Source organism: Lipotes vexillifer, unplaced genomic scaffold (genome assembly GCF_000442215.2).
Source record: "Lipotes vexillifer unplaced genomic scaffold, Lipotes_vexillifer_v1.1 scaffold570, whole genome shotgun sequence".
Lineage (NCBI taxonomy): Eukaryota > Metazoa > Chordata > Mammalia > Artiodactyla > Lipotidae > Lipotes > Lipotes vexillifer.
Window position 1 is genome coordinate 643,662 of NW_006777801.1, and position 22,573 is coordinate 666,234.

The following is a 22,573-nucleotide window of genomic DNA, read 5'->3' on the forward strand; positions in this document are numbered from 1 at the left end:
TGTCACAAGGAACCTACTGCACCCTGCTCCACCTCTGTGGCCAGCGTCTGTTCTGATTGGTAAATGTTGGTACCGTATCCGTGAAACGTTATTAATAGCATCCCTACATGTGGGTCACCTGCCTACCCCCTGCAGACATTCGTTTGCCACCTCTCTCAAACCTTAGTCACCTCTCCGGCTCATCAACAGGTGCTCATTCGAAGTTCCTGTCTTTCTTCTGCTGCCGAATATATCTTAATATTCGGCTTGTTGACATCCTTATGTAACCTTTAGAACAGGGCTTTTTTAATAGCCTCATTCCCATGGAAAGCCCTAAATAACTTCTATGCTCAACCTCTCAGCTTAATCACTCTTCTAATCCTCTGCATTGCTCGTTGTCAATTTCCATGATATCTTCCCAGAAAACTCTGCCTTTATTCCTTTCTCTGGGGCTCCACCCACCCCCTGGTTGCTGTTTATTACCGGATGTGAATACTAAACGTTTGGGTGCTCTTTGTTTACCTAAAATTTAGACAAAATAAAAGAAGAAGAGGAAGCTTTTGTTACAGAAAAAATATTCCATAGATTAAAAAGTTACTGTCACTATCCTAATGAAACTCGAATAATCAGCAGCTAAGAGAGAAAATCAGAAACATAACTTTTCGGTCCAATTTTCTAAGTGTTTCTGCATAAGCCAAGAAAATATCTATCTTAGCACTGGACTCCTGTGGTGGCCAGAATTTGGCTGCATTTCCAAATAATAAGCATTTGGTTCAGAAAGCTGTTTAAAGGAAATAAAAAGGCATAAAATCTCAATCATCCAATATGGTTTGTATTAGAATAAATTGATTACCCAAAACCTAACGTGATTAGCGCTTTGCCAAGTGGCTGGCAAGCAACCACTGTTGACATAGTCCAAATTCTAATCAGTTACTTGTAACAAGTGATTATTTAATAACCATTCACATTCATCTTTGCTCCTTCAGCCAAATGGAGGGGGAGAAGAAAGAGAAGAACCCTCAGAGGGAATAAAAAGAGTTCCAAGCTTTATTTTTTCTCTCTTTGTAAGTACAAGAAAATGTATCCATATGCAAAGAAAAATTCAGTGTTGTCAGTCAGACCCCGCACAGTGAAAAATCAAGTCGCTCTTTCCATCCCTTTAAGTCTTAAAGAGAAGTTGACTTGCTCAGAGGTCCTTTGAGTGGAAATATTGGATGAGGAGATTTGGTGTCATGACGCTTCTCCTAAAGAGAAAACTTTTTTTCTCTTGTAACATGTATAAAAGTATAAAATTACAAACCAAAAATTCAGTTTAAAAAGTGTTCCATTCTTTCTTAGCTGTACTTTATTGAGGGATGAATCCATTTCATCAAGCTTCTGAAATTCCAAAGATGCACTTTTAATCAAGTATGCTGAATAATGATAAGCATGGCACATTTAAAGAGAAAATTCGGAACATGTTTAAGACAGTAATGGTTTACTAATAGACAATGAACTTTAAAAAAGGTTTTTGTTAACCACAGAGCAGCATTTTTTACTCGGAGGTATCATGATAAAGAATGTCTCTCCTCATTTTTTCCTCGACCAGTTTTGGTAAAAACATTTGAAGTTAGTTTGTGTCTTTCTAATCTTTTATATACTTCACAAGACACCCATCAACTATCCAAGTTACTATCCTGACATCCTATAGGAAAAGTGTCTTTTGTAACTGCCTAAAAATGTGATAGAATTGTCAAAGGCATATGGAATTCGTTATATAAATCTTGAAAGTCAGTATTATTTGTTCTCTGATGGCATATGTTTTCAGCCAAAAAGTTAATACAAACAAAGAAAAGTTATAAATGCCATTTGATGGAGAGACCAGACACAACCATGCCCGTTTACAGGCACAAGCACCAGTGAGAGCATCAGTGATATTATTATAGCAGTTCCACAGCCACTTGCTTTTGAATTGAACTGAGGGAGGTATCGAGGCCAACATTTCCCACCCACCGTACACACTGGAGAGCTCTGAGAGCAGAGTCAGCTACATCTCACCCTTTTTCCATGTTTTCCTGGAAGAGCTGGGCTGGGCTGGGCATCTCCAGCTTGGGCCAAGAGAGATCCTCTGAAAAGGACCCTGAGAAGGGTAACTTTCTCCAGGTAGTCTCTGGTGCTCCCTGAGAAGAGCCCACGTCTGAGAAAATTGCTTCCACATCTTAGGTACCTCAGGTTCCTAATCTACCAGTATTTGCTTTTTTATGCAGATAGAAGAAGGCCTTGCTGGGATGTTAAACCCATTCAGCCCCTACCCTCTTAGCCTCTGGTAGTTGGCAAGCAAAGGTCACAATGGCCACTTGTCGAGACCGCTCTCAGGACCTTCTGGTGCACACTCCTGCACTGGCAAGCTTCTCAGCCAAGATATGGAATTTGGAAGGGAGAACTCCTTTTTTCTTACCTTTTAATTGAGGCTCCCTTCCTTCAAAGTCCTACTGAGAAACATTCTAACCCATGAAGCCTTCTCCTGGCATCTAATTAATTCCCTCGACTCAATTAGTTCATCTTATTTAGAGATTGTAGTCTTAAAATGTTGCAATGAAAAGAAAAAAATATCCCTGTAGTCTCAAAGGTCATGTCTGCCACTACAGGGGTAAGAAAGCTTCTGAAGTTTTGTGCCTCAGTGTTCTCAACTGTAAATGGTTATTTGAGTATATTGTTCTTCGTTCATTCATTTATTCTGCATTTGTTTCATGCTTAGGCACTGAGAATCAATGATGGCTTTTCTAAGCTCCTCTTTCCTTGAGAAGCTGATAGTTTACTGGGATTACCCCCAGGGTCCCTATTTTTTTTCACGCTATTATTCCTCCATTCCATTAAATATTTTACGAGTTCATACTATATTCCAAGCATTATTCTAGGCACCACAGGGGAAAAAAAGAGGAAGAGGAGAAGGAAGGGAGAGAAGGAGAGATAAAATTCCATAACCTCATGGAACTTACTGGGGAGAGACGGAAAACTTTTTTGAAAAAGAAGAGCTAAAATATTGAGCAGGCAATAGATACTGATAGCATAGATTGTATCAAGATCTAAAAGAATTGGGGGAGGGGCGCATATGGATATCTGGCACGATTTTCCCAGGCAGAGAGCATAGCAAATGCCAGTCCTAAAACAAGAGCACCTGGCACTTTAACAGAATAGCAAGGAGGCCAGAGAGGCCAGAACAGAACAGGAGTATGAGAAGAGGAGATGGGGGCAGGAACATGATGGGATCCCGCTCATGAAGGCCATGGAGAGGACGTTGACTTTTACTCTAAGGTAGAAGGGAGTCCACTGGAGTCTGTGAGCAGAGCAATGACATAATTCCACTTTCTTTTAAAGGAAAGGCAAGACCAGTATCAGAGAATCTAGTTAGAAGGCAACTTAAAAAGTCCAGGTGAAAAGTAGTAGTGCCCTGGGCCCAAATGGGAACAGTCATGACAGAGGTGGGAAGAAACGGTTGGATGCCTTATATGTTTGTGTTCTGGGAACTCTTAGTACTTCCACTGTATTCTTTACTAAGCTCTACTGTGAATGATTACTTTATCAGGACTGAGAGCTGCTGGAAGCAGTGGCTTTGTCTTTTCCCTTTGTACCTAAGCAGAATCCTCTTAATTTTATTGGTTAATTGCTTAATAAATATTATGTGAAACTTGAATGAACCTGGATCAGAATAGCAAGCTCCGGATTAGACCCACATGAATATAGTCGACTGATCCTTGAAAAAGGAGCAAAGGTAATTCAATATAGAAGAGATAGTCTTTTCAACAAATGGTGCTGGAACAATGGATGTTCATATGGGGAAAACCCCAAAAGCTAGACACCTTATACCTTTCACAAAAATTAACTCAAAATGATCAGACTTAAAGATAAAACATAACAGTATAAAACTTCTAGAAGAAAGCATAGGAGAAAATCTATGTGCCTCTGGATTTGATGATACGTTTTTAGACACAGCACCAAAACACCCATGAAAGAAAAAATTGTTAAATTAGACTTCTCTGAAGTTAAAAACTTCTGCCCTGCAAAAGATACTATTCCGTAATGACTAAAAAAAAAAAACCTGATAGAGAAGCAAATGTAACTAGCGAATGAGCAATGGCACATGAGCACTGCTCTGAGCACAGAAGTTCTCAAGGGAGAAACTTTCCTCTGACCTCAGAATAGCCAACTTCAAGCCAAAGTCTCTGTCCCTAAAACCCATTTGTGCTCCTGCTGAGCAATGTTGAAAGGAATATTTAAGTCAATTCTGTTGCTCCCACTGGGGCTTCTCCTCCCCTGCCAAGAGCAAGAAAGACCCAGGATCACTGCTTCCTGGGGGGAGACGATGACTGTACTGTCCTGTGTTGCCCCCTCCTGTGATTTGGAAGGCGTCACAAGAGTGGGGCTGACTTGGATACTCCTGTTCCAAGTCATCCCCTCTTTCTGGGGTGCGGCGGGGCGGGGGGGCGGACAGGGAAACAGAACAATATCAACTCTCACTTGCTGGAAATGGAGATTTGTGGATTTGTGTGTGTGTGTGTGTGTGTGTCTTAAAGTATTAGCATCAAGCCTGGTAAACAGATTACTGCTGAAGGAAAAATATGATTTCTAGAACATGTCACTAATTCAGACACATTTGGTGGAAATTTTAAAAGGTAAAAAACAGATATTAAAGAATTTACAATATTTCTATTACCTCCAAATACACAAGAGAATATGTGTGCTCTATATCAGTCATGGTCCAACCAAGATGCAGAAATGACACCAGCTATTTAAACAGAGTGAATTTAACAAAGAATTGTTAACTAGATATTGCAGAACCGAAAAAGCAAAACAAAGAATGCAAAGGATTTACAGAGGTTGCAAGTGCAATCAGCAGTAACCATTCCTAAGACCAAAGGAACAAAGGGAAGAGGTGAAAATTATTAAAATAAAAATACCTGGGGCTTCCCTGGTGGCGCAGTGGTTGAGAGTCCGCCTGCCGATGCAGGGTACGCGGGTTCGTGCCCCGGTCCGGAAGGATTCCACGTGCCGCGGAGCGGCTGGGCCCGTGAGCCATGGCGCGGCCGGAGCCTGTGCTCCGCGGCGGGAGAGGCCACAGTAGTGAGAGGCCCGCGTACCGCCAAAAAAAAAAAAAAACCTGGAGGAAGGGCCTTGCAGGTGCTGGTTCTCTAAGGGCGGGCAATGAGGCTGATGAGAGTTGGGAGCATTGTAAATTGAACCCATTTGGAAAGCCTGTTCTCCCCAGATAATGCAGACAAGTAGCAATCTAGGGCATAAAGACATTTTCACAAATTCCGAATTGGTAAGGAACGGATACATTAGGTTCTACAATACCTGCAAAGTGATACAAGGTCATCTCATTAAAAGAAAAAAGATAAAGCAGCTACAAACCTTCCGGGCTTCAATTTCTTGACCTTTCTGTGATTAGATCCTTGAACTACACCATCTTGATTTCTCTCAAAGAAAAGAGTGAAATTAGCTATACTGGAGGTAAATAGTTAACAAACTAGTGGGAAGAAAGTGTTTGTCGTGTACCATTCTCCTAGATAATGGGAATAGTTCTGTGGATTCTGGGACAGAGATTAATCACATCAGAACTTTCAGTAAGATTCTCACCCAATCCACCAGCTGAAACAGATGTCAGCAAAGATTTGATGACTTATTAAGAAGGATTTGGTCTAGTTTTATCAAAAACAAGTGCGAGAAGATGGCTTTCAGTACCAGCCAGGGTTAAGGCTGAGAAATCAGTACATCTCTGTCAGTTTCTCACCCTTCTATGTCCTGATAAAAAAGAGAAGGCAACTGTCATCCAAACAATAATCATCAATAAATATTTACAGGCTGGACCCTGTACTTGAAATGGGAGTATAAAAATGTATATAGGACATTCTACTGTCCCCAAAGAGTCCTGGAATTCAGATGAGGAAATAGGAATATACGTTAAAAATATAGCATATGTAACATTGTGATGGAAATGCTAACCAAATGAGGTCATGAACTCACTCCCAGCAGGTGATAATAGAGGGTAATAGAGGTACTTCTTTTAAAAGATTAAGTACGACTAGGGTAGAGGAACACAAACCAGTCCAAGTCAATATAGAATAGCATCGCTTGTCAGAAATGTGGTGGCGGAAGCTAAAACTATTAGTTAAATCAGAGCTGGAGTTGAAATCACCTGATTTTAGTTCTATACTAGCTTCTTTAAATAAGCAGAGGCTTTTTGACTATGCCTGATAAATAGGGTGTGTGGTGCGGGGGGAGGTGTTTAAACAGCAGATAGAGCATTGGAGTGGCTTCCATGAGTTCATGGTTGTAAAATAAGGACGTTGGCAGGCAATAGCTGTGAGATGGAGTTCCAAGGTCTGCTCAGACCTGGAATTAGCAGTCCTCACAAGACAATCGAACTTCCAATTCTTGAATTGTGACTGCAAAACATCTAATGTTCTCTGGGTTGTTCTGATCCCCAAACCTCATTCCTTTCCCACCCATATCTCTTCCCAGCTGCTCAGTGTTCCTCCTTCCCATCTCTTTTCTCCTCCCTCACTGTCCATCTCTCAGCATTTCCTGATCATCACCATCAATAATATATCAATTACCGTGAGATGATTATGGTATCTAAGCCAACCAATCTTAAGCCCCAGGGCTCATTTACCTCAATCATTTCAAAAATTATTTTGGAGACTAGAAACCAGTTAAAGTGGACACTTAATGTATGAAACCAGAAAACAAAAGACTTTTTAAAGTGTTTATCTTTTTGAACTTAAAAAATATATAACAATGAACACAGACTTGAGAGGAAACCCTAATGGATAGCTATCTAACTAGGATGAGTGTGGTTAATAACCCTTCTCTGTTGATGTGTCATGAAAAGTTACATGAGAAAAAAATGTCTTCTCAATATCTCTATTATTTCTGATAAAAATAATTTTTGAGTTAGGGTGAGTTTATAGATGGTGTTTCCTTCTATTCTTGAAATTCTCTTTTACTATCACATTGACTTAAAAGATATTTCACTTTCGCAGTGACCACTGCAGATTCTTCATCTGTATTCCTCCTACTTGATCTTCGGTGGGTGTGACCCTCTAACAAACCTCACTAAATTTCTCTCTAAAACTCAGTCTTTCTGTCAAGAGGTTAATGGTCCCCAGAGCAACATGGTAGGGCTCCCATCCACTGTCATTTAAAGGGAATGCTTGGGAATTATTTGGAAAGTATGATATTCATACTCTGATTTCGTTCTGGTTTTCATAAATTGAATCAAACAAGGATGTAGTTTGTACATATGAAGAGAAGGAGTATGGGAGAAGGAGGTCTTAAAATTCTCACAGGTTCTATCTGAGGATTTTTTTTTTTAATGTAAAGCCCTAGTTGTGTAAAAGGTACCCACAGCCATGTTTGGGAGCTACTAAGAGAGAAGTCCTAGAGCACACAGAAGCAGCTTGAGTGTGGGCGTTGGCTTGGGGGAAAAGCCTGGTGAGGAAAGTAGAGAGCTTCTGTGAGCCTGTCACCAGAAACACTGAATGTTCATGCTTTGTGTGTCTGTCCCCATAACTATTCCATTAACACGTACACACGTATATCTCTCTGCAGCTGGCACCCTAATCATGGCTTCCCTACTGGGTTTTCCTAGTGAAATCCCCTGGTCTTTAAGGCTGGGACAGAATGAAGGGATATTTGACCCTCGTAGAACTCAAGATCCGATTTTCTTGATGTGGTTCAAACTTGCTATTCCTTCCAGTGCTGTGAATGATCATTTCTAGAGAAAAAAAAAAAAAAAAAGTGTAAATATTATTCACATTGGCCACATGCTCCATTTTTTAAAAGCACCATTCTGAGTAGCTGGAATGTAGATTTTAGGACAAAGTGTGGGATGCAGAGAAAACTATTTCTTATTCAGGATCTCAATTTTTTCATCTTCAAAATGATAAAGGAAACCTAGATAATTAAACCATATTATTATAATAGAAGTTATGGATGCCCCAAAAGTCATTTTATTTTTGGACTTGTAGCTATTTTAATTACCTGATGTTAAGAAAAATCACAATAGGCAGAATAATGAATGACTTTCAAGGTGGGCATTAATAGGCATTAGGACATTATGTACTTTCTTCACGCCCTCCCCTGTGTAATTTAGGTTTCAGACAGGTGCCCTGTGCCAATCCAAGCAGAATTGCTTTTCATGACACACCTGGAGAGAGTAAGATTGTTAAGCATATGGGTTTCAAAGAGCTCTCTTCATTTCTAGAGAAAAAAAAAAAAAAAAGTGTAAATATTATTCACATTGGCCACATGCCCCCTTTTTTAAAAGCACCATTCTGAGTAGCTGGAATGTAGATTTTAGGACAAAGTGTGGGATGCAGAGAAAACTATTTCTTATTCAGGATCTCAATTTTTTCATCTTCAAAATGATAAAGGAAACCTAGATAATTAAACCATATTATTATAATAGAAGTTATGGATGCCCCAAAAGTCATTTTATTTTTGGACTTGTAGCTATTTTAATTACCTGATGTTAAGAAAAATCACAATAGGCAGAATAATGAATGACTTTCAAGGTGGGCATTAATAGGCATTAGGACATTATGTACTTTCTTCACGCCCTCCCCTGTGTAATTTAGGTTTCAGACAGGTGCCCTGTGCCAATCCAAGCAGAATTGCTTTTCATGACACACCTGGAGAGAGTAAGATTGTTAAGCATATGGGTTTCAAAGAGCTCTCTTGCTCAGGTAGCAGGCCAAACTCAAAGAAAGGATAAAGAGCGTAGGGACGGACTAACAAAAAATCAGAAAACGGGCTTTGCAATTATATCAGGAAGCTTGTGGGCGAAGTAACAGAATTTCCTACTGGAAGTTGCTTTAAAAAATCATAGCTTATTTTTGACAAGAAACCCAAGGTTGGTTCAGAGGCTTAACGTAGTTATCAGTGACCCACCTTTCTGACCTGGCATCTGTGTTTTGGAAATGTTTTATTTCTGGTCTCAGAATTGGTTACTGCAGGGTGGTCATCATAACCAATCACTGGCAAAAGAGAATGGAATGACCAAAACTGGCTTATCCTAATTTCGTTCCTTCCCTGTGAGCAGGGCCACATTTCCTGAGCAAATGCTGCCCAGCATCTGAACAAAAGCGAGTTCTATTGGCAGGAAAGAAAGTGGCAGTGACAGTTGAGTAGGCAATCAACCATCTTTTCTGTCTGGGGATAATTTTATTTTTAACTGGCTGAATTTGGTTTAAAAAATAATTCTTCATTGACTACAACGCATGCCACATTTGCAAGATCAGTGTGAGACTCTTTGCAAACCAATATATTCTCTTCTTCAATGAGTTTATGACAACCTCATGGAGGAAAAAATTCTAAAAATTCTAATTTTGTTATACATGTTGGAATGAGATTTAGGATGCTAATTTGGGCTTCTGGTTTTTATAACAGCATATTGGTAAGTGGAATTTGCAGTAAATCTCAGTGAGAACTTGTTTTAACTTCTAAGAATGATGGGTATCTTCCATTCATTAGATCTGCCATTAAAATCTGTTATATGCAAGTCCATGAACGTCTGGTATTTCAACTTGTCTCATAAGCTGAATACCCAAACCTCTGAAAGAACCTAACCGGGCAGAGCCAAGATGTAACTCACTTAACCTGCTCCAAGTCGTGGCTATTTTCAAAGGAAAACAGTCACCTGTTTACAAATCAGCAGTAACACTTCTTTCCTTCCCCACATGGCTATGATTTGGAGGGAAATGACCACCAGCCTGCTGTGAAGGCATAAGCTATGGGCTGACCATAAATAGCGTAGGGGAGACAAAGCATTGTGGGCTGACACAGGGCGCCCTCATGACCCTCTGCTGGCCCACGTCCAAGAGGATGACCATTAAAACAACAGGCAGATGGCATCCAGGACAAGTTAAACCCTCATGTGGACTGCCCAAGGTCTAGCAGGAAGGAGTGGGCTCTCAGCCAGCACACGTTCTGTTAGGTAACACAGCTGTGATTTCAACACCCAGAGGATCGGCTCACATTTAAAACTCAGAAATATCTCAATGTTTCCCTAAAAAGTCTGTAACTGTGGAAAGCTGCCATTTTCCTGCCTCCTTGGGGAAGGAAGCAGCACTGGGGAAAAATTCGAAGCGGGAAGAAGTGAAATTCCCTATGATTACAACAGTGTAAACTTTTGCTGGAAACCATCTCTAACTAAGGGTTAAATAAAGCACATTTTCCTTAGGTGCGGAGTTGTCCTAAGCCCTAAAAAAAAGGAAACTCCCCCCACTGGGCTCAGAATAGGAACCTAAAAAGAACTTATCAGGCTGGTAGTTAGCTTCTCGGCCTCCTTCCTCTCTACTGGGGGGCGTAAGGTAATATATGAGGAGCCTTGGACTGGAGATCGAGTCTAGAACCTCAGTTTCGTTTTGCCACAAACAATAACCTTTTTGGGTGTCTTCTTGAGTGGCAAAATAGGACCCACTTCACAAGATTATTAAATATCAAATAAGATAAAGCATTTGAAACTGCAAGGATTCGGCTTGACAAATGTGGTATTTTTATGCATGTAAACATTACCCTGTGGTCATCCTCAAGGCGTCCTAGAGGAGGGGAGCAACAAAGAACTGTCATCCTTTTCACCTCCCACATTCTTTACTTTGAGGGGATGAAGGCTGGTGGGATTTTTTGTGCTGGAACTCAATCTGCAAGTCAACAAAAATGTATGAACTTTGGGGATACGTGTGTTTCCTTGTGATTTTCTAAAACATCAATGGAACATACCACTTACATTTACACACATAAATACATCAGCATTACACAGGACAGATCTTACCTGCAGCATCAGAACCAACATAAAAGCCGTCCCTTTCCCTTTCATACCGGGACAGGCTGCTGCTAGAAATGTGGCAGACAGGAATCTGCGCACCTATTACTCTCCAGAAACCACTAGAAAATTCCTGTCTAACACCACAGGATGGGAAGGGTGGAACACACTAGAAAAATGGTTGAGGGGTAGAAAAATGAGTTTCTGGTAACTCAATGCTTAAAATATATTTTTCCAGTAAAACAATGCTGTAAGTGGAGGTTCTGATAGTTGAAACAAAAGTAATTCCCATTTTTAATATATTATGTGTGAACTCAATTAACTTTCTAAGCTTGAATTAGGCACAATTTGCAACGTTGTTTCTATAACGAAATGTATTTTGAGTTCCAAATGGTCAGTTTATATGAACTTCAGCAACACAACTCATTTGTAATTAAAATTGCAGCAATTGTTTTCTCTGGGTATTTTTAATGAGCCAACCAAAGAAAAACGAAAACCAGTGGACAGTACATTTGCAAGATCAGTAATTGAATGATATGAACAAATCTACAGTGATTAAACTCATTTGCAAAATAAGCATTAGTGGTTTTGAGAATGGTGAGAATTTTGTAGGACAGAACTTCATCTGAAATTAATGTGTAGTGCTGGATGAAAAGATTTATCTAACAATTGTAAACTGCAATTTTTAAAATTATCTAATTATCTGTATACAGAATAACCAACATTTTGAGTGCAAAATCCTATGTATAGTTAAATAGTAACTGATTAATTTAATTATCATGACAAGGTCAGGAGTATTATTATTATTCCCAACTCTACCAGAAGAACTGGGGCATACTGAAGGTCAAACTTGGCCCAAGGTCACTTGGGGAGCCCAGGCATTCTGACACCTGACTTCTAACGTCTACATTATAATAAACTTGCATATTCAAAGCCTTACAAATCTTAAGATTTTTCAAGTTTTCCAAAACAGACTCTTTAAAAAGATTTGCTTTTATTTAAATAAATAGTGCTTATGCACTGAGTTAGTAGTTACAATTTTTAGAAGTTGAAATTTATAGCTTGTCTCATTTTATGGTTTTGAAAATTCAATAGAAGGTAACACAAGTCAGATGCCATCATCCTAGACTGAAGGACATCTCCATTGCACAGAGAGGAAAAGCTCCTTCTATCACAGGAATCTTTGTGCTATCAGAATTATTCTGGAACAGACTGCTCCTAGAGAGGCACAATATAAACAAGAAATAGAGTGGGCTCTATGTTCACGAACACCATGGCTGAAATACTTCAACTCTCTGAGCCTACATCATCTTTTATCCAATAAGGATAATCCCTGTTTTGCAAGCTCGTTGTGAGACACATTGTTATTATTAACAAGCTCTCTCCAGACATGAGTCAGAAGCTCCAGTGTCTCTTACTTAATCTTAGCCTATGAAATGGAGATCCTAATGTCTACCTCACAAAGGTGGTTAAGGTTTGAGCAAACATGTGAAATGACTATAATTTTCCACACTGTGTTTTAAGTAGCTGAGGCATAGCTCATGTGAATAGTGCCATTAGATACATAGCTCTACCTGGAGGTAGGATGCTAGTTTCAGGTCCTCAGTCTTTTCTAATTAGAACAAACGGCCTGGTTCTTCTGAAGCTACCCAAGTTCTATTCCCTCAGTGTTCTCTCTAGTCAGTGAACTTAGCGTAAAGCCCCTTCCTCTAAAGGGAAGGCAGCTTATGTGAGTAGAAGCAGGAGGGAGAGCATAGTCCCTCTGGACTCCTGATAACTCCCAATAACACAAAGGGCCATCTCAGTTCCTACAGAATATTCAAGAGAGAAAAATCATCTCAACCAAGCCTCTCTTTGAACAGATGAGAAGCAAATCCCTAGATCTCTGGACTTGGTTATTTCCCCATATGATTTGTCAGCTGGGATCTTATTTGTGACTCACCTGGCTTATTAGGCACTTCAGAGTTGGGACTGTACTGTATTTAGTTTTCATCCTATATGCAGCTCAGCTCCTAGTGTAACAAGTATTATTAGCTCAAGGAGAAGAATATTTAATGTCCTGGCTGTCCATTTATAAGACTGCAAACAATTCTCTGCAATTATGAAAATGGAAGGCATGCTGAGTACTTCCTATAACAAGGAACAGCAACTACAGTTCACCTAGGAAAAGATAAAGATGCTTTCAAGGACTCACCAAAGCACCCAGCCAGACCTATTGAGTGGAATCTTCCAAAACCTGGAGAGAGCCAATAAAGCTGATGGCCTGATCCCAGCAATGTCTACTCTGGGCCATGCCCTTGAGCACATGGCAGCCTTGGGATGATTTATGATAAGGATATTGCACCAGACCACAACCTCGAGCAACAGAAAAAACAGGAGGAAAGTCAGGATACCACTTTCAGTGGATGAATACTAAGTAGCTTAATATTATTGAAGCATTATCCAACCGTAGAGGCCATCTGGCAAAGGACAATTTTAAAATATAAATGATAGTATTTGTCAAGGTTTACACATCAATCTGAACTGGAAGTCAAGAGCAAATTATCTTTTACTAGCTCATGTCCTGGAAAACATCTTTACCCTGATTCAAGGACACGAGGACTTGTTCCAAAGTTTTTGGAATTGATATGGCTCATAATGCCTGCATATTTTCAAAACCCTGTCATCCGTAAATGAGCTGGAAAATACCACATACTTGTATCCTTGTTGATGGGATTTAATGGGTACACACAATGTGCTAAGCGCTGGCTGGACATATTATATGCCTACATAATCTTCATGACCCATATTCCAAATCACGTCTTTTAATATAACTGAATACGTTCACTAAATATAGTAGTATCGTTTGTTAAAACATTTTTACTATTATAAGAGGCTGGTGAAGTTAGCAAGAAACGGTACCAATGTTCATAGTATATTTATATTTAGGAATCGTTTTTACAGAAAACAAAGGTGAATTTTTTAATAGAAAAAAATGCCATATTTTAATAGAAGATCACCATTTATCAGAATGCATCCCAAAATACTACAACAAATTGGTCTTCAACAGAAACAGCATGACAGAAAACTCGATATGCTACGCCCCTGAGGAGTCTGCAACCAGGCTAGTTGGAAATCAACACACAACTCCCACTACCCCACACACAAATATGTACAGGTTATATAAGCCAAGATTTAGAAAACCCATTGGAAGAGGAGGGACACACCCACATATGTATTTGTGTGCATGTTTTCCTTGAACACATATAACATTGTTTTCTTTTGTTTTACTCAACTCCAAGAAATTCTTGATCTAAAATTATTTTACGCTTAACACTATACCAAGGAAATACCATAAAGCAAGTTTACATTTTCCTGGGAGCTGTTTGTTGCAAGTAAAAAATGTTTTGCAATTTTTTAGTGTAAAACTCCGCATAAAAACAGGAGTTGTTATATAGTGCTTGCCATTTGTGTTAACATTACCAAAAACCTTTATACAGGACTATTATACATTACAGAAGAGGAATATCAATGAAGAGGTAATCAGTGCTTCCAAACTTTTCTAACTGTTACACAGGGGAGATCTAAAGAGTCTAACATATTTAGATTTATAAGGAATTGTTTTCTTCCCTCTGATAATGTGCTCCCTGAATAAAGAAAAACCCTACAGACACACTGCCTTCTATTCAACTACAGCCACCTTCCAGGGGTGCTGACACACAAGGGCTCTTCTATTGGACCCTACAGTTCTCACTGCCCTTGGACTCGGGGCCAGCTTCTGGGCTGGGAGCCAGCCGGCCTTGCTTGGCCCTCAGGCCCTCCCTGGGGCTGTCAGCCGAACTTCTCTCAGGAAGGTTACTGATGGAGAGAGATCTGGTGGTGGGTTCTCGGAGGGCAGTGCCTGAATCCACTGGGCTCTGTTGAGTAACCTTGACCTGCAACACAAGCGTCGTTGTTAGAGGTTTAAATCACATTCACATTTCTGCAACATGAAAAATCAAGCACGTAGATCACCAAATTTGAAGTTAAATTCTTCTTCTAGGAGTTGTACACAGCTTTACTATTTCTTCTTCCCCGAAAATAGGCCCCCATCTAACAGAGAAGCTAGAGAAAAGAGTCGGACACAACCTCTGACCAGCCAGCCGCCTTGCAAGCTTCCCTTGACACCTCTGCCAGCCGCAAACTCACTCCCAAGGCCAGTGCGACATTCTCAGGTCAGAAGGTACGCTCTTTGAGGGCAGAGACTATGTCCTCTTTACCTTTGCGTGCATAGTGCCCAGAATATGCCTACCTGGCAAACATTCAATATTTGCCTAAATAAGAATCCAAAGCAGCTTCCATTTATCTTAACTGAGCCCCTGCTGTCATTCAAATGAACGTATTCCAAATGAGTAATAACACCTTCATAGAGTGGAAGCTTTACTTACAACATTTAAAAGACCTAGAAGCTCCTCCTCGCATACCAGCATTTTAATCATTCCCCTTACATTGTTGTTTTATTCCCATACTTGGTTTATGGCAGAAGGGCAGCTATCTAATAATAAAGCCCAGAAAAAAGTAAATTCCCTTTCTGATGTCCTGCCTTTTAAGAGAAAGAGGGAATCTCAAAAATGCGAGACTTTAAGAAGCAGATGAAAGGGCAGGGTAGCTGGTAAAGTCAAGATTTTTTTGAGGTTTCCATGGTAGCGAAAAAAGATATGGGGTCGGGAAAGAAAAAGAAGAGCACAACAGAGGAAGCACAGAAAAAATGTCACTTAACCAAAGTGAAAGGCAAGAGTAGACAATTCAGGTAGGAAGATTTGTAAAAGAGAAAGAGGAAGGACTCTTAACAAGGGTGCTCAGCACAAAGCCTGAGAAGCGGCTATGGGACACATGACTCCCTGCGCAACGGACCTTCGGAAGCAGTAAGAAGAAAGAATGGAAATTATTTCCCCGTTTATATTCTTTCCATAGGAAGTACGTGGTCTTAAAAGGCAGCTAAATACTCTTCATTACAGAAAACATAGTAAATCTGGCCGACATATCAGATCCCTGGAAAGCTTGCCTCTACCTCAGAGGATGTGCAGGACATTTAAAAGGAGCAGCCTTGAAGGATCAGGACTTAATGGAAAATTACTGTTCATGGAAAGTTGAAGGAAAAAAAACCAGAGTTTTACTGGCACTCCTTTTTCTTTTCTTTCTCTCTCTTTTTTTTTAAAGTAGAAAGTGATACAAAAACAGACTTCCCTTGAGCCCAACAGACGCAGGAGAATCAAACCTTTAGATTCACCATTAAAAGCAGGGGGATGGAGGAGAGATCAAGCTGAGGAAAGAGAATTTAAGCTACTCAATTCCTGAAACCCAATTAAATAGCCAAAGCCCACCCTTTGGCCTCCCCCTCTAGACTCAATTTCTTTGATTCTGAATTGAGAAAACTGTAGCCGGTGATCAGAGTTTACACTCTGGATGTGATCCTCATGTTGGTTAGTTAGCCTCAGACTCACCCATAACTAGGTGAGGTCGGACTTACCAGGTACTTAAGCTATTAAGTGCACCCATACCCTGAGACTGTCTTACAAACTGTGTCTGCAGCCACAGTGGGGAGAGGGCAGGTATGCAAATGGCTCACTGGAAATGAATCTCATTAGCAGGAAAAATAGCTAAGACCCCACAAAACTGCTGACTGACTCTGTGGTGATGGCCTCATCGTCATCTTCTACAATTAGTGGACGGTCCTCTGGAGCTGACTACCAACCCCAGATTCAGATCAAGTCTACACACAATCACGACTCCCTTGTTCCCAGCAAACTGGGAGCTCTGGGCTTATTCATCCCAGAGACATAACAGAGAATGATCCTCACCTAATCTGCATTTTACCCATGTTCCCCTTTGAACTTGTCAGATGTCACTAAAGGTTCCGTTAAACGATCTAGGAAATCTCTCAACACTCAGCCAGTGACTTCAGGCAAAGGCTCATAATCCCAAGTTTCTAAGCAACTGCTTTAGGAAATGACACCTTGCTCTCTCTTTTTTTCAAACTGAATGATGAAATATGTTCAACAGATGAGGCAAGCATTTTATAAGGTGATTCAGAAAATGCTGAATTAAATTGAAAATCAATAGGCAGGGGCTTCTCTGGTGGCGCAGTGGTTGAGAATCCGCCTGCCAACGCAGGGGGCACGGGTTTGATCCCTGGCCCAGGAAGATCCCACACACCGCGGAGCAACAAAGCCTATACACCACAACTACTGAGCCTGTGCTCTAGAGCCCGTGAGCTACAACTACTGAGCCCGCGTGCCGCGACTACTTAAGCCCATGCGCCTAGAGCCCGTGCTCCACAGCAAGAGAAACCACCGCAATGAGAAGCCTGCACACCGCAACGAAGAGTAGCCCCCGCTCGCCGCACCTACAGAAAGCCCGCACACAGCAATGAAGACCCAACACAGCCAAAAATAAATAAAATAAATAAATTTATATATATTAAAAAAAATCAATAGGCCGGGTTTCAAAGGCTTGCATCTAATCATGAAGTCCCCTATAACCTTCTTTCAAGAGGAACCACCCTCCATTCATGTGCACAAGTGCACAAAATTGCTTAGCAATTCATAACCACTGGTGCCTACTGCAGCCTGTAGCTAAAGCAAGCACACAAGTCTGCAGGCAACCATGGTTATTGCTCTGTCCTCAGCAGATGCGACAGCAGCGTGGAGAGCAGGCCCCCTAGCGTGCAAAGCTCTCTTTCTTAGATAGTAAGTCTAAACTCCACATGGAAACTGCTTTAAATAACCTCAATTCCTCATAAAAGAAGGGAAAAATGGCCCATATGATGATTTCATGAGGTGATTTCCTAACACACCTTTAAACATCTATTATTGCAATCACTTCAGGACATTCACAGCTCCATTCATTCAACAAATATCTCTATTAGACATGAGGACACAGGTAAACTGTAAACATAACCAGGAACATCACAGAAGTCATACTGGAACTCAGAAGGCAGATATTTAGGCGAGTAATTACAGTAAAGTGAGCTGCCGTGAAATAGCAGGAGGTACAGGGTACTACCTATGTGTCATGATTTCCTGTTTTAAGAGAGCCAAATACTTCATTTCAGGAATTAGCTTGTGGTTAATAGCTTTAGTCAAAGCTGGAAGCTTCACTCTGTAAAGGTGCTAGTTGCTTTATGGAAAAGAAGCTGTTCTTATGGTCCCTTGGAAAGTCAGGACCTACTCCAGCATACTCTTCAGTGTTCTATTGCTACCAGCATCCAAGAGTTAAATCCAAATGTGAGTGAGTGAGTGAGTGAGTGAGTGAGGAAAAAAAAAAAAAAAAGAGAGAAAAAGGTGGGGGGAGGGGGGGGGATGGGGAAGAAATTTGCACGAAACAGTAGACTATTTCTAATACAAGTTATGAATGGGCCCATTTTAACAAGTGAAAGAAAACCTCAGACCCTTCTTCCTTACTCCTGAGTTAATCAAATTTTTATTATAATGTAAGTTATGAACAAACCTAATAGTAGGCATAAATTCCTTAATCCTTAAAGCCCTTATACATCAACATAGCAAACATGTGCATATATGTTCTTGCTTTGATGCAACTGATCACCAGTGTCTTTGTATTTGGTGTCTAAAATCCTACTGAGGAGCATGCCTGCCCACTTAAGAATTACTACATTACACAAATAGGGTTACTACACTTCCAAAGCTTTGTTGGCTGGTTCAAGGTAATCATATTGAATACTTAAACTCTGACAAGTAAGCAATCAAAGTAAAATCACAACATTAAAAAAAAAAAAAAAAATCTGTGAGCCATTCTAGAAACTTCCAACAAGATTCCTGCAATCCCTAGTTTGAGAAACAATGGGAAAAGAGCAAGACTGGAGCTGAGAGAGAGAGTAGGTGTTAAGTCTGGGCAGGTTCAATCTTTGTAAGTCTTACTTTCTTCCTCCTTTTGTGATACTACTTACTAGGAGTGTACAATAAAATAAGAAAAGAAAACTTGAGTTCCATAAAATACATATACTTTGCATACATAAGTGGTAGATGCTGGTATGGATTATTGTAATGGGACAAAGATCTGTGAAGCAAATATCCTCTATGCTTTAAATAACGTGACTGGGCTGTTTGCAAGGTGCAGAGAGGTCCCTAAGATCCCAGCCCTCCCTACCCTCAACAATCAAACTAGAGACATCCATAAACAGAGCTACTTTCTCCAGACATCACTGAAATATGTGCTTTTTGTAGAAAGTAAAGGAATAATAAAACACAAAGAGTCAGCAGCTGGGGGGCAGATGGGTGAGAGGGAAAACTGTGAAGCAAGCAATGACCAGTACCCGTGCCAAATCCTTCGATGGTACTGCCCGAAACTTTCTTACAGACCCTTTGAGTTCTGATCTGACAACGCCAATTCCCGTCAAACGATTTATAAGTGGCCCGCTGGGTCAAGGACAAGATTGTGGGGCAGGGTAATGTGATGTTTATCCTCGCATCTGCTTGCTACTTTCCTCACTACTGACTTCTTTATACCCCAGGGGGAAGGTCAGACTTTGAAGAGCTCCTGAGTCAGAGGGCGCAGTGTCAAACCCTCGCCCAGATAATGCTGTCATTTCCTGGATTTCAAACGGTAGATACATGTTCACAGTAGTTTACCTTTTGTGATCTGCTGCCACCAGCTGTTGGTTTGGAGGTCTCAGCGAGATTTTCTTTGTCGAGACTTAGGGGGGATGGTGCTAACTTCTGCGCAGCAAGGCGGGGGCTGGTCCTTGTCACCATGGTTGTTCTCCGCAGGATGTATGGGGTAGTCTTTCCTGTTGGGATGTCGGCAAACCCTAAAGGCAAAAAGCTGCCTGTCAACACTGCTGGCTCCAATTCTATCCACGGTGGGAGTTCTATTCACTAGGTGAAGTTTGAACAAGGGTAAGGGTGACTCCGAAAACACTTTCTCCTAGCCACAGTGGACAATGGACACACTTTATTCATAGTTAACCTGGAGTCATCAAATTGAATAAATCACTAACAGGTTTTTTTCTTATTAGAAACATAAGAAACCACATGGGGAAAATAACATTAAACAGAAAAAATTTTTCCTGCTTCTTTTATGTGGATGTCTTAACTCGCACTTTTCTAAGAATACACCAGCAGGCCTTCCTGTAAGATTTGGATTAGAGGAGGAAACAATGGGTGAAATGGAAAGGAAAGAGATAAAAGAAAAGGCCTGCTCTTGTTGAAAGGGGGAAAATGTGAAATGGTAGCAGCTACTTGAGGTAACTACTCTCAGGTAGAAAAACTAAGTGGGAGGAGAGATTTGACCTTGCTCTGCACTCATCATCTCCTTCCACAGAGGGAACTGACAGGACCTGTGATGACCGAGAGGTGAAGGGCAATGCCAAGGATACTTAAAGAAAGCATGTCACACACAGCATTAAAGTAACTACAGTAACTACAGCAGCATGTGGTTTTGCTTTGTTTTTAACCCTTTAACTACAAATAAAAAACAGAAACGAGAGATAGCTAACTATTTAGGGGTTAGATTTCCTAAAGGCTAGAGTTACTCACAGCAGTGCTTCTCAAACTATCTATGGCAAAAAATTGGTTTTGATATTTTGCGGGGGAGGGGTGGGAAGTAATTTCCCATCTGCTGTGGAATGATACTTTTGTATAGTACAATAAGAATGAATCCAATAGAGAACTGATTATATGCTTGAATGTTGCAACAATAGCAAAGGGCTATGAAAATGTCAAACTCTTACTCTTGATTTCTGTACATTGTTTTGATCATGGAGCAGTAACAAACGTTCCTAGACCAGCCCCAATCTCTGGGCCGCACTTGGAGCGCCAGTGGGTTTCAAAAAAAAAAAGTGGTTAAGTGGCTTCAGCCAGGGGTCCAGCATCATCAGGCCCATCCCCTAGCTCACCCACTACCTGGGTCACACATGACTAAAGGTGGGAAAGCTCGAAGGGTGACTTTGACTTGGGGATTTTTCAACACAGAAATACCAATTTCTAAACAGGTTTTTGACAGCCATTTTTCAAATCTCCTAGTACTTTTGGTCCTGTGACAATGAGTAATTAGATCTTAGCCATTCTCTCATGACAGAAAAGAAAGTATATACCTTGCCAATTTAACAGTGGACTATTGCTTCTGAAGGTCAATGAGTACTACTGTTACACAGTAACCTAAAAAATAAATGCTTCTGCCTTTTTGTACGTGAATTTTTATGAGCACTTTCAAAAGAACACAAATACTTTTTGAATTATGAGTACCTTTCTTTACAACTTCTGGAAGTCCCTCTGGCTCAGGCTCAGCGTCTTCTGCATCCTCTGCAGGGTGAATACCACTTTTGCCCGCTTTCCTGCTTTTTTTAGAAAATTTCTCTGGTGTAGAAGGTGTGGTTTCTCCCCCATCCTCCCGAATCCCACCGGACCTTTGCCTCTTGCCTGAAGCTTTATTTTGGCCAGATGATAACTTCTTTTCAGTAGCAGAAGGGACTGGGGATGGTCCTGGAACAACTGAATTCAGCGAAGGAGAGCTTCGAAGATTAACTTTAGATTGTTGTGAACTCAGACGGGCAACCTGTGTTTCTAACATCTCTTTGGCTTTCTCTAATTTCTCATGGCTTATAAGCAGGGAACAGTATTTATCCAGGTATTCGTCTGCCTCCTTGGTCTTTTCTTCAAGGGTTTCTTTCAGTTCTTTCATCTCGGTCATTAATTCGTCAACATTAGCATCCACAACAGTACCTGTCAAAAATAAAGCAACACATCATTTGTAACTTGACGCTTCTCTGATTAACACTGGGCATCAGCAAGCAGATAACCTTAAACTTGCTTCTTGATTTTTATTTTTGGGAAGAGTGGCGGAAGGTCTATCTGTATATGTTCTTATAGTTCTTGTTTGGGAGGGATCATATCAACAATACATATTCTAGTGAGTTACATACTTATTGGGATAGCTTAAACATAACCCACCAAAATCTCAAACTCATATTTCAGCCAATCCATCAAACCTTTGTAGTTATCACATGACATCAAATGAATTAATTTATTACATCCCTGATTTTCCCCTGTCCATCCTTTCTATTGTAAGGGAATGAACAGTAAAAGTCGACAGAGAATATAAAGTCACTGCTGTGATGGCTTTGGGAGATAGGAAGGGGCCAGTGACAAGACAAGGCCAAAGAAGTTCTGAAAACCATTTGGAGGCAATGGAGGATCGGATGGACAAGGGCTTGAGGGATACTATAAGGGAAGAGGTCTCCATAACTTATAGCTGCCTGGTTGGCACTGATTCCATTAGAGACACTCCCTGGAGCCCCAATCCATTCTGAGTACTCTTCTCAGCAGGCAAGTCTGTTGACCTCCCACCCGTGCCAATTTATGTATGGTCCAAAAGAGCCACTTATACTATGCTTGCCATCATCTATCCACACAGAAAAAGCATTCCACTCTGGGGGCATACGTGGAGAAAAGTGACAGGAAGAGTTGTCATTTCTTTTTTATTTCACCTCCATACCCAAAAATATAGCCCCCAACCCTTCCATTTCGTTGACCCACCAGGATGGGCCAAGGACAACCAGAATCAGCTGTTTATAAATTACCAATGCCAGCTCAGATGCCAGTCTTCCTTTGCATTAGAACTACATCATGGACATCCACATGAAAAACTCTTCTTGGAAAGGCTCATTAGCAGAAAGGGCTACCAGTTTTTTGTATGTTTTACAGAACAGAAGATGCAATAATTCTATTTTTAAAATGCAGGCTTCATTCTGAATCCTATTAATGACCCCAAGCTAAGCACAAAATTCTGAAATTGGAAAACGGCTAACTGCTGAAA

The 22,573-nt window shown here is 40.6% G+C and overlaps 1 protein-coding gene across 1 annotated transcript in view; it reads right to left on the reverse strand.

Moving 5' to 3' along the window:
• Positions 1 to 14,493: 14,493 nt before the first annotated feature.
• Positions 14,494 to 22,573, reverse strand: part of CENPF (centromere protein F) — a 56,525-nt gene continuing 48,445 nt past the window's right edge. The window contains exons 18-20 of the mRNA XM_007451288.1: positions 21,004 to 21,480; positions 19,390 to 19,568; positions 14,494 to 14,697 (exon numbers count right to left, since the gene is read on the reverse strand). Coding sequence (XP_007451350.1) covers positions 14,494 to 14,697; positions 19,390 to 19,568; positions 21,004 to 21,480 — 860 coding nt within the window. The remainder of the gene's footprint in view (positions 14,698 to 19,389; positions 19,569 to 21,003; positions 21,481 to 22,573) is intronic.